Genomic DNA, 12707 nt, shown 5'->3' on the forward strand with positions numbered 1-12707 from the left:
AGTGTCAGTGCTGGTTATAATTTCCAGAATACTGGGCAAATTGGGAGAGTGACTGAGTTTTTCTCAGTAACAATCTATTTTCCAGACTGCTCCTGAGGCCATGAAACAATATGCTGTCTCAGATGTGGGGCTTATGATAAAACAGTTCAGACTTTAGACTGTAGGGCCTACAAGTCAGAAACACAATAATGCTTGTTATGCATCATAGTACATTAGGTGAATGATAGTCACTCAGTGCTTATATAAGTTCAGTGAGGGTATTGTTCTTCTGTGTCTATCAAGTTCAGTGATCCCAGTAGCGAGTGGTCTATCAAAGCCATTTAAAATATAGATATATATTTTCCCTTTATGCTTAAACAAATGTGCACAATGTAAGGGATATACATAGTCTTAGAAAGTGGCTGAGTACAAAGCTACAAGCAGGAGGCTAAGGCAGGCTGGCTGTCTATGTGGATTATTATTAAATGAGTTTTTTATTACAAGTGGTAAACCACCAGCTGTGATGAGCTTAGATTTTCATGCTAACCAGACACAAAGCTGTCTCCCAAGGAAAGGTTGTTAGGAAACAGTAAACCCAGATCCAAAATGAATCATTCATGGAGGGATGGGGCACTTCACAAAGGGGAAACAATGATTAATTAGCAATTGTTAACATACTAATCTGAGCATAAAATAACATCATTATAGTAAAGTCTTTCTAAATGAATGATATTTGCTATAGTGCAAAGCAGAAGTAAATGAACCTATAGTTGCTTAAGTAGTTTTGTAGTCAGTACTGTGAAGGAATGGTAACAGTGCACAGAACTGCAGGACCATATCAATGCAAATAGTATATTTCATGAACGGGGTCCAAAGCACTAATTAACTAATGCAATGTCTTGTAAATCAGAACAATAGTGGGTCACATTTATGTGGGGTGGTCTTTACTTAGGGCAGTTTTGAAAATCATTTTGTTTTTAAAGCTGACCACTGAAGGCTTGCTGCTGCAGTGAGATACTACTGAATAAATGCTTGGGTCTACAAGATAGATTTATCCTCAAATTCTTCCGCATTTTTAGGAACACATATATTTGTCTTAAAGGATTCGGTGTTAGTTCTGTTCCTTAAAGAAAGTTATCCTTCTAAAAATGGTCCTCTTCCAACTGTGCTCATGCTCACAGCAAATGAATGAGGGTTTATTTTTTTTTAAATCAGAAAGCATATTTCATTAAATGTAGACATAGATAGAGTGATGAGGTCCTGGAATTGTAGAACTCTACCTGTCCAACTGGAGAATTTCTGTCTTGAAGATAGAAGGCTCTTGAATAACACAGAAACCCTGAAGAATGGTCATTGGTGTTTTAGGATTCCATGACTACAGAGATGTTAATAGACACACAGGTTACAGAAAGCCCTCGAAATAATATTTGTGTTTCATATTTTCTACAGGATCTTAGAATTACAAGAGAGTGGAGATTTGGATGTTCTCAAACAGAAATGGTGGCCACGAATGGGACGCTGTGACCTGAACAGTCATATCAATGCACAAACAGATGGGAAGGCATTGAAGCTTCACAGTTTTGCAGGAGTCTTCTGCATTTTAGCAGTAGGCCTTCTTCTTGCATGCTTGGTGGCAGCACTGGAGTTGTGGTGGAATAGCAATCGTTGTCATCAAGAAACACCAAAAGAGGTCCATAACTTTTATTCTTATCACAATTAAAACTAGAGAATATAAAAGAAAGTGAGAACAAATTGAAATGGTGGGTTTTTAGCTGCTCTCACAAATAAATCCACTCTATCAGCAGTACTACATTTTTGTATAGAATTTTATAGAGTTTTTAAAATGTGATTTTCATGCTCATGGAAGGTACCAAACTGACATCCCCAGAGAGTAAAGTCCTCTATTTATTTATAGAGCACCTACAGCATGGACAGCAGCAGTGCAAACTTCCCCACATTGCCCCACCAATGTGCCTCAACCTTGACCTGAAGAGACTACATATAGGAGTAAGAGTAGTTGAGACCTCATGTCCTTGGCCTCTCTGCCAGGACTGGCAACAAAGATAAAAACTGATACCAAAAGTGGTACTACTTTTATGATTAGGAATTTTGTCCAACCGTCATTGAGAAGCAGCTCATTCTACATAGGCCACACAACTGCCATCAGATGATAACAATATTTGGTCACAAAACAATTTAGGCCGAATTTGAACTGGTGACCTTAGCAAATTCTTTATTCTATTACTATTTCAAACAGACACCTAGCTGCCCATGCTGTTGAACTGCTTTCTCTATTTTTCAAATCATTTGCTTTGTTTCTAAAAAGAAGCATCTCTAACTGCCTTACATATAAAATATTTTACTTAGAAAAGTCTATTTGAAATTAATTGTTTACAAAGTTTTTTGTACAAAGTACAATGTAATAATTAGTAACACTGTCATAGACTAATCAGTCCATAGGCAGTTATCTTGTATGAAGCTTATTTCCATTTATATCAATTAAAATACTTAACAAACTAACCTCCGGTAATGTTTGAAACCTTGCAATACTTTAGATTTTTTCATCTTAAGTTTGTTACAAGAAAATAACAGCAGCAGGCAGCACTGCAGCTGGAAACAGTCATAGCCCATGAATTCTAATTTTTATTTCTAGGGTTGCCATAAGTATTAAAGTACGTATGTATGATATATAAGCAACTCTGGCAAGTGGGATCTGAAATATACATTACAGTCTGTAATGTTATGAAATACTTATCAGTAAGATTCCATTCCTCTGAATTCCTACTTCACCATTATTAATTTACCCATGAAGTCTTCTGTGATAAACATCTATATCATGCTTCTGGGTCAACCCATGAACTCACTTGAACACGGTCCTCAGTGTATATTGCTGAAAAGGAAAACTTTTTCACTTACCTAGCACAGCATTATGAAAGTATTCACAGTGAAAACACAGGTGAAAATAACCTTGCTTGGAAGCACAGATGCATGTAATTGTACATGTAGATCTGGTGCAAGCCTTTTGCCTTTTCCCCTGCTATCTTGTAGACCTCATTCCCACTACATCTGTGGTAGTACACTCCCTTATAACTTTGCTTAGCATGCCCCTATCCTGTAAAAATCTAAGTATATTTGTATCACTTTGCTTTGGAGACAGGATCAGGGATGGAAGGGGTAGTTGTCTGTAATCTTTTAATATTGTTTTGTGTTCACAAGCATTAGCCATGGCTGGGTATGATGTATTCTGGTGTGTATTCGCCTCTCAATAGTCAGGGAGTCACAAGCATAAATCTTGTAAATTGAGATGAGAATATGCCAAAAGTTAGAGTTAAACATAGAAATAGTAACATCAGTTTTAGATAACTTCAGTCTGTTTTCTTTCAAGTTGTTTTGATTTATATTTTATTTCTATTTACATCTCTGGGGGAAGGGTCTATTTATATCATCTTTAATATTTTAATTCTTTCTTTCCACTTTCTTTTATTTCTTTCTCTTTCTGGATATTTAACCAGAATTCTTACATACTCATTCCCCCTGTCTGTCTTGACATAGTTTGAAATATATTTAGTATTTCTCACTGTTCTAAATGATAGCTTCCATAGCTTTCTGGCTTTTGAATGTTTGGTCCCACTAACAATTGTAAAACAACAACAACAAGACAAATATATACTATTATTGTACTCCAGCAAGATTGCTTACCTGTGTGTATGTTAATAAGTGTTTGCACATTTCAGTGGAAGCCATATCCAGTGTCAGGTAAACAAGATAAATTAAAGGTAAGCAAGACAAATAACAGGTCAAGAAAAGGTTGATGATTGTTCAGAAGAAGAACAAATTTGCGTAGATTTCTAGAAGTAGGCATTCTGTTTGGGCGAGGAAGTTCTATATGTACCAATTTAGACATACACAGCAACCTAGATGAATTGGATGTGTAGAAGAAGATAAAAGAAGGCCTCTTCTGTGGCTGAAGGACCTGAGTCATGAGTTTGGACATAATGAGAACACATAAGAAGAGGAGAAAGATTTTAAATTTCATGCAGTGAAATGCAGGAAGCAAATAAAATGGTTTAAGAATGACTGAAAATTAGCTAGAGGAGAAGGTAACTTTTACAGGTACTCAGAGCTAATGATGAGGAATATAGTTACATTTCTAAGCAAATTAGCTAGAAGCAGAATTTTGGGGGTACTAATGAAAGGTGAAATAAAAACTGAGATTACTGAGGAGGAGAAAGTAACTGTAGTCACAGTGAGATATAGCCAAGGTGGATGCAGTGCAGTTTTACTGTGGTGTTAATATGAAGAGTGAAGACTTTGAAAATATTAAACAGAATGAAGTTTCAGAAGTTATGAAAGGAAAGGAATATGGAGGAAAGGAAAAAGGAGTTTAGAAAATATTTAGAATCATAGAACCATAGAAAATAGGGTTGTAATGGACCTCTGGAGGTCATCTGCCCCATGCCAGAGGCAGCATTGTCCCTATCCAAGCTATGCCATATAAATCCCTATTTAACCTATTACTACAACTACATAATCAACCCTGTTGCACAAATATAAGCCATAGCACCCTAACTTGTCACAGGTAAAGCAGGGGCACAATGGTGGTCAGTGTCATGCTGGTGCAAGGATTGTTAAAATATGCTTGAGAGAAGGAAGGGCCTACATCCCCTGGTACAGAGGAAGGCAACCCTGACCCCACATTCCATGCTATTCTGACCATGGGGTAAAATTCCATCCTAATTCCAAATATGATTTGGTTTGACTCTGAGAGGAGGGTCAAAACCCTTTTGCTAGGAACCTGTGGGTTTTAGTTTCAGCAGGAGCACACCAATCAGAATTTCCAATCTTGGCTACAGCCAACACCAAATGCTTTTGAGGAAGGTGAAAGAAAAATTAATCTGACACATCACAAGAGGAGGGGAAATACAATTCCTTCCTGGTTCATATAGCAAGAAGCAAAACCCAGAAGCATGGAAAATACTCATAGTATAGCACAAGTATACCTACTTCTAGATCACCTCGGACCAACGCTTATTCAACCTCTTCTTGAACATCTCCAGGGATGGAGATTCCACAACTTCACTAGGTAATCTATTTCACAGTTTTAATAGTGAAGAGGTTTTCCTTGATAACTAATATAAACATACTTTGCTACAACTTCAAGCCATTGGTCCACATCCTGCTCTTTGCAACAAGAGGTAAAAGATGTTCTCTCTCTTCTTTATGGTGGTTCTTCAGATATTTGAAAACAATTATCATTTCCCTTTTAAGTGCCTTTTCTATAAACTGAACATGCCTGTTTCCTTCAGCCTCTCCTCATATTGTCTTCCAAGCTTTTTATCATTTTTGATGTCTATTTCTGGACCCTCTCTGACTTCTCCATGTCCTTTTTAATATGTGGAACACAAAATGGCACACTCTAGGTGCCAAGTAAAGAGGCACTTTCATCTCCTGTGTTTTGCACCTAATGCTTCTATTGATGGAGCCCAAAATCACTTTCACTTTTTCTGCAGCTGTATCACAGTGCAGACTCAAATTAAGCCTGTGATTGACCAAGATTCCCAGATCCTTCTTTATCATTCTGATATCCAGCCAGGTGTCACCTGTTTTCTATTTGTGCTTTTTGATTACTTTTCCCAAGGTGTAGCATCTTGCATTTGTGAGCATTAAACTTCATCCTGTTAGCTCTAGCCCATCCTTCCAAGCTGTCTGTATCCTTGTGAATTTTAACTGCCCTCCTCCTGTGTTTGCCATCCTTCCCAGTTTTGTGTCATATGCAAATTGGTGTCAGAAGCTCTCTATTCCAGCATCCAAATCATTAATAAACACATTGAACAGTACTGGGCCCAGGACAGAGATCTGTAGGACTCTACTCAGACCTCACAACCCAAATCCATTTATAATTGCCTTTTGCTTGCAGCCGTTGAGCTGGTTGTCTATTCCTGTGTAGTTACGTCTAGCTCACATTTCTCCAATTTGTTTATAAGGACATGTGGGACTTTGTAAAAAGGCCTGCTGAAGTCCAAATACACTATACCACTGCATTCCCTTCATCCATCAAACTACCTTTTTGAAGGAAACCAAGGGTTTTTGTCACAATGGAGTTTGCTGGGGCATGGTAATTACCACTCTCCAGCAGACTCAATTAATTGAATCCGCTCCTATACACTGTGATTACAGTGCATTGGAGCAGCCTTGCTGCACGTGTGAAGGTGCCCAGTATGTCCACAGTAATTCATGTTGCCTGCTCATGATAAGCCTTTCCTTCTCCATGTACTTGCACATGGACTTCTTTATGATATGCTCCAGTAACTTCCCAAGTATCAAAGGGAGGCTAACTCGTCTACAGACCAGTCTGTAGACCAGTCAGCTTGTTAGTCTCCTGGATCCTCTTTTTTGTCTTTTTTTAAAGAGAGACACTATGTTGGCCCTTTTCCAGTCCTCAGGCATTTTGCCTCTCTCCTGTGATTTCCCATGATTTCTTCACTTACCTATTGATTCTCTATCCTACAATGCAAGAAATAGCAAGACTTCTATCCAGAGAAATGAAGACTGCATTGACTACTATTGTTCTAAGAAAAGAATAAGAATCACCCATTCTGGATTTAATACAGGACATTTTTTTCCTACTCAACACATACTTCATAAGTATTTCTATTGATTATTTATGTGATAAACTTTATGGGTGCTTGCGGACATAAAAGAAACAAACAAAAATGCAAAAATGGAGCTTTATTTTAAACTTGGTGCATTCCTGCACGAAGCCCCATGTATGCTGAGAAGAGGTAGCTTATTACTTTAGTCCAGCTCACTCAACATCTGTAAAGATCAGATGTGTTAGCAGGGCTTTCTGGCACTTTTATCTAATAGCGCATTGAATCAGCTTTAGTAAAAGCACCAAAAAGCCCTGCTGAAGCATTCAATCTTTACAGAAACTGCAGAGCGGAGTTGAAGTAACAGGCTGCTTCTTTCAGTAAAGCCCTTTTTTTTTTTTAACATCTGCAAGCAGCCTATATGTTCCTTTTAGGTGCTTTGCTTCATCCCAAATAAATCAGATTAATGAAAGGAGAATTATCCTCTGATGACTTTAGGAAAATGGTATACCTGTGATACTATGCCAGGATCACCCACCAGATTCATGATTATAGTCTATTAAAATGGAAATACATTTGGCAATTTTACATGGTCCTAATTACTTCCAGTTTAAGGGAAATTTATATATAGTCATCTTTCCTTAACTCCGTTTTCTAGAATTTATAATCAATATCTTTTGATTACTGTCAATGACCAGCTCTCTTTAACAGGCCATGAACACTACAGAAATCTCAGAACACGTTCAGAAATCTCAGCATCAAAGCTGTATGACAAAAGGCCATATTTAACACCATTGATGTTTAGTGGTTTCTTACTGATCTACAAAATTTTGTACCTAATATTTGGGTATCATAAACTTCAGAAGCTGTAAAAAAAGCAGGAAAATCCAAAGTAAGGGTCATTTGGGACTTTCTATTAAATCTTTTTTTTTGGTCCCTTTTGAAACGTAGTTGTTGCAGTCAATTTGCACTAACTTACTAAAATAATCACTTGAAAAGGAGAGCCTTTTCAACTTTTTTCATAGTAATGTAGAAATTCCAAAATAAATAATTGCTTCTAGCTTCCTGCACTTTTTTGGCAGCTGGGTCCAGCAGAGTTCTGATCATCATGTGTGTGAAGCCTTCATTTTGTTGCAAGGTAGGAAATGATATTATTTTCAGCTTGCTTAACTAGTTAATTCTGCATACATTTCTCTGGTAAGGGCCAAAGCTTGAACTTTAATATGATTCTCTTGAAGGTTTTTTTTAAACTACACTTTGAATTAAAGCTGCTTAGTTTATGATTTTTTAACTTTTTAATTAGTCTGTGGAAAAACCATTCTACTGAGCAGATTTTTCCCATTATTTGTATCCTCACTCTTCTCTTCTTTTATTACATTATGGTGCCAACAGCTAGAGCTCTGTCCACAGTGGGAGCATATCTATACTAACTCATACACTTGTAGCACCATCATGCTATCATTACTGCCTTCACTCTACTTTCAAGAAAATAAATATTACTGAATCCAGCAACTCTTCACTTTCTGACTCTGCTGGACTTTGGGAGGTGCCAAAACTTTCCTGAAGTAATCATGAATATGTTCACAGTGTGCAGGGGGAACCCCCCCGCAAATCTGTATCTCTGAACTTGAGGTGTGCAGCCTTACATCATCTGCCTTTAACTTCACTATAGTATATCATATAGCTGTGTTTGCAGGTGATGTACCTATTTTAACCTACCTCAAACAAGTCTCAATTTATTAGCTTTAGCCCCTTTAGAAGTCCTCTTTGGTATGGATTGAGATCCATGGGGAAGGGTAAATATAAGATTACCAATATGGTCATATGTTGTCAAACTATTGCTAAGAGTACCACACCTCAGATCTCCAAGATGATGTTATTTCATAGCAATTCAGAAGCTTCCACATTGCCCATGTGCGGTCAGTTATTTTTTGTGGGTTTTATTATTATTATTATTAATAATAAAGGATCTTACACTTACACTACTTTCTCCTCTCTTTTTCTTTCCTTTTCTTACCTTTTTTCATTTACATAATTGTTGTTGTTAGTTCTTTATCTGACAATTTGGTTTTCCCCTTGCACAGTTACTTGTGATTTTGAGAAACCACAAAACCATCAAACTGACATTTTCCTTTCCTTCATTGCATGCTCTTTATATTTTATGTTGTTTTTTAAAATTATTTTTTGCGTATTTTTATATCGGAAATCTTTGTACATTTTTTGCTCAGAAATTGCATATAAATGGTAATTTGTTTGTATCACTGTATTGTACTCTACTTTTCTAAGAAAAAATAAAGATTTGTTTTGGGGAGTGGGGAGGAGGAATAAATAATGTGAATATTGGCAGAAAAATACATTGTAATGCCACGTAGAAACTCAGGTTAAACATAACTCTGAATACTGAGTGATGACAAATTTATATAACTACCATCTTTAAAAGCAATATGATTTCAAGAGCAACCACAAGTCATCATAGAATACAAGATTTAATGCTGCTACATGACAAAATACACAGTTTTGGGGGAGGAAGAGGAAAATAATCTTATTATAGTCTATCCTTTGTACAGATATTAACACTGAGAAATTATGGGATAAACAGCCTTAAGTAACTTTATTCTCGTTATTTGCACAACTGCAGAGTATGAGTCTTGAAAGCTCACCTCTTCTTTGAAGATCAATATATAGAATCAAATATTCTGCAACACCTAATCATAACCAATGATCTGATTCCAAGCCCTCTGAAATCAATATGAGTCTTACCGTTGACTACAATAGACTTGAATCAGTCCCTAATAGGAATGAGAATGAAATGTCATTCCTCTCTCTGTCAAAAAAGGGACAAAAACTGTGCCAGCTAAAGTTATATTTAAACATGATTGTTGCCAGTTCAGTTCCACCATTTCTTGCCAGACCTACTAGGAGCAGTTGTCTGGGGAAGGGAAAGGGATGGTTTGTATAAGAGCCATATAATAAAGTCCTGATGTATGATTCCTAGGTAAATAGTTTAGACCAGAACATGATGTAACTATTATGGTTCACGTTAAAAAAAAATAAAAACGCCTGTGTAAAAGTGAGCATAAAATAATTCCCCTTGTAATGCGGGGAACTCTGATAGAAACAATGTAGGTTAACATCCCAATTCAGCAACAAACTTACGTACATGTCTAAGTTTAATCATATGACTGATCCCACTATGAAGTCAATGTGGTGCTCCAGTGCTTATTTTTTGTATCTGTGCTCAAGTATTTTGCTGAATTGAGTCCTAAATGTGCTTAGAACTATTCAGATGCTTGACTCAGTATTTATAGAACCTTTGTTTATATGTTCTATCTCAGTCCATGATGGTATATTCCAATTGATTTTCTGCTATTTGATCATTCAGTGGTAATGAAAGCATAACTTTGAATAAGAATAAAAAAATTGCAACAGTATTTTGCCCAGATTTCTTTTTTTTTTTTAGGTTGTGAATTGTAAAGCCACTTAGGCATTGTTCTAACACATCATTTAAGTACACATTTAACTTCAAATAAGGGTTTAATCTGGACCTGATTTGACTAAAACCTCCCATTAATTTTAATGTGTGGAATCAAAACTTAGTTTGTTTGATGTCAACCTGGATTAAGCATGGACTCAAATTTTCCCACACGCTGAAGAGCTTTGCTGAATTTGGCTATACTAGCTTTGTGGAAAAAATACAGCACACAATAGGGAATACATTTTTAAATGAAGTATCTTGGATATTTTAAAACATGTTGCCTGTTATTTGCTCCCTTCCAAATTATTCTTCTATTATTATTATCATGACCAGTAATTTTTTTAAAGTGCCAGCACCATTGTAATGCATAATAATAATAAAAAAAAGCATTTACAATTTATAAAGCTTTTCATCCACAGACCTCATATCATTTTATAGAATCTGAGTTAACACTATTATATTTCCTATTAAAAACAGAGATAAATGCTGAGAAAATTCAGATGTTTATGTGTTGTAATTGTTGGTAAAATCTGATGCTTACAACCATTGCTTACAAGGGTTTACTACTAGCAATTGAAGCCACATTTTCAAATAAAGCTCAGCTCTTATTTAGATGCCAATGGCCGTGTCTACGTGAGGAGTGGACTGTGAAGTTGTTACTGCACAGTAGCATCCCTGCATGGTTTTTTCAAACACTGCTGCATAGTAGCATCGCATCACGGTTAGTGTCTGCCAGTGCTACTGCGCAGTAGCGATGAACTACTCAATAGTTCATGTAAATGTGCCCAATAAGGCCCTGCTTTTACATAGTGTAATTGTGGGTGGTTAACTAGGGAACAACAACCTGGCGCCTACTTAGAAAAGGAACAATTATGGAGCTCTAATTATGGCCTGGCTGTGATGAATGCCGATACCATCTTTGGCAACAGCCATTGCCTGTGCTGCTGCTGCACAGTGTGCTGACCATCCTTGTTATGACCCTACACTTTTCAAAAATATTCAGCACCCAGCTGCTCTCTCTGTGATGCTGTTTGCCAGATTTTCAGTGATCTGACTTTTCAAAATCAGGACACATTTTTGATGCCTAAATAAAGCCTGAGCTATTTTCAGAATCTGATTCTGAGGGTGCTGAGGCCTTTAAAAAACCTAGTTCTTAATAGAAACCACAACGGATATTCAACTGGATTCACAGTCTGCTGAGGCCATTTTTCATTATCTAAGCTCAAAGTAGCTTTAAGCATGCAGAGATGACTAGTGGATAATTCCTCCTGTACAGACAACCTCTGAATGGACATAAAACTGATGGAAGCAGTTCCTTTGCCTCTTTTGCCATCTGTCTCTCATATTCCTGGCACAATGAGAAAAGCAGGCGTTTCTGAGGTAGCATATGGATGGGCCAGGAAAAGGAAGGAATGAGATGGAGACTAACTATGTTATGCCATAAATTCAACTGGAGTAAGTCAGGATATAAAAATTAAGCCCTAACTTACAATGAAGGGAATGCATAGCCCAGTCTATGTAACTGTGACTGAAAAAAATGGAGAAAGAATCCCATATCTTTCAGTCAGGTTTGGAAGAAAGACCTCCACATGTAAACTTTAGTTAAAAACATGGAGGGTGCTTTAAATATAACCTGCTAACTTGCCATGATGAAGTGTTAGATGGTTTAAATATTGCCTCTTGAAAAATAGGCACTATGATGGCAATTATGTATGATGAAAATGATATTGTCCATGCTATAAAATTCCATGCTAAGTCTGATTAAAAACAAACATGGAAAGTAGACAAATGAGACAGTATGTGAATTAAGTGAAGTGAAACATTAAGTACACTATTAACTTCACTATTTTCATCCTTTTTTTTTCTCTCCCTTTTCTTTCCTATCTGGAGATCAGGTGAGGCTGGGCCTCAGAACTATGGTGAGAATTTATTAAAAAATACAAATGAATGATTTGTTGAAAGTGCCTGCACAAATTAATCCTTGCTTACTTCCTCCTCTTCACCTCCCAAGCACTCCCTTGAAACCTAACCTTCCTGTTGCTTCAAATGCCTGTAAATAGTGGATACATAATGGCTAGGTACAGACATTCAAGAAGCCCAAGATGAAATCAAACTAAGTTACATGTTTTTTCTGTAAGTGGCATGATTTAGATCAATAGGAAACAGAACACACATTTTGCCCTTTGGTGTTTGGGGGAGGGGGGACAAATATTAGACAGGTTTTGCCATTTTTAAACCAGTCTATGTATGCAGAATGTCTGTTACAGATATAGACTGGTTTTGTCTGCTGAACTTTTGTTCTGTTACAGGTATAGACCAGTTTCTGGTCCAGTAAAAATGTAATGTCTGTACCTGGGCAATGAGCACACGATAGACATTTTCACAACATGCAACTTCTCCTTTCCCAGAATATCCATTTTTTAAAAAAAAAACATTGGCATATTTGTAAAACACTACTTAATGGACACTGAATTTTCCTGTTATTTGTGCTGGAAAATGCTTCCATGAATTCTCCTTTCTTGAAAACAATGGAAATATATATAGTACTACGTGCCACAATCATTTATGTTCAGTTTAGAAAATGCCAGTATTCTATTGGCTGTGAATTAAGATTGACAAGGAATCAGAAATCTGGTTGCCCAGCATGCGTCCTAAGCCCCCCT

General features: G+C 36.8%; 1 protein-coding gene across 2 annotated transcripts in view; it reads left to right on the forward strand.

Annotated features, from left to right (window-relative positions):
- The window catches only part of GRID1 (glutamate ionotropic receptor delta type subunit 1), a 1072773-nt gene that overhangs the window by 1047476 nt on the left and 12590 nt on the right, over positions 1-12707 (forward strand). For both annotated transcript variants that reach the window (XM_019555843.1, XM_019555842.1), the window contains exon 15: positions 1429-1669. In XM_019555843.1, the coding sequence (XP_019411388.1) occupies positions 1429-1669 (241 nt within the window). The remainder of the gene's footprint in view (positions 1-1428; positions 1670-12707) is intronic.

Source organism: Crocodylus porosus, unplaced genomic scaffold (assembly GCF_001723895.1).
Source record: "Crocodylus porosus isolate Cpor-Errol unplaced genomic scaffold, CroPor_comp1, whole genome shotgun sequence".
Lineage (NCBI taxonomy): Eukaryota > Metazoa > Chordata > Crocodylia > Crocodylidae > Crocodylus > Crocodylus porosus.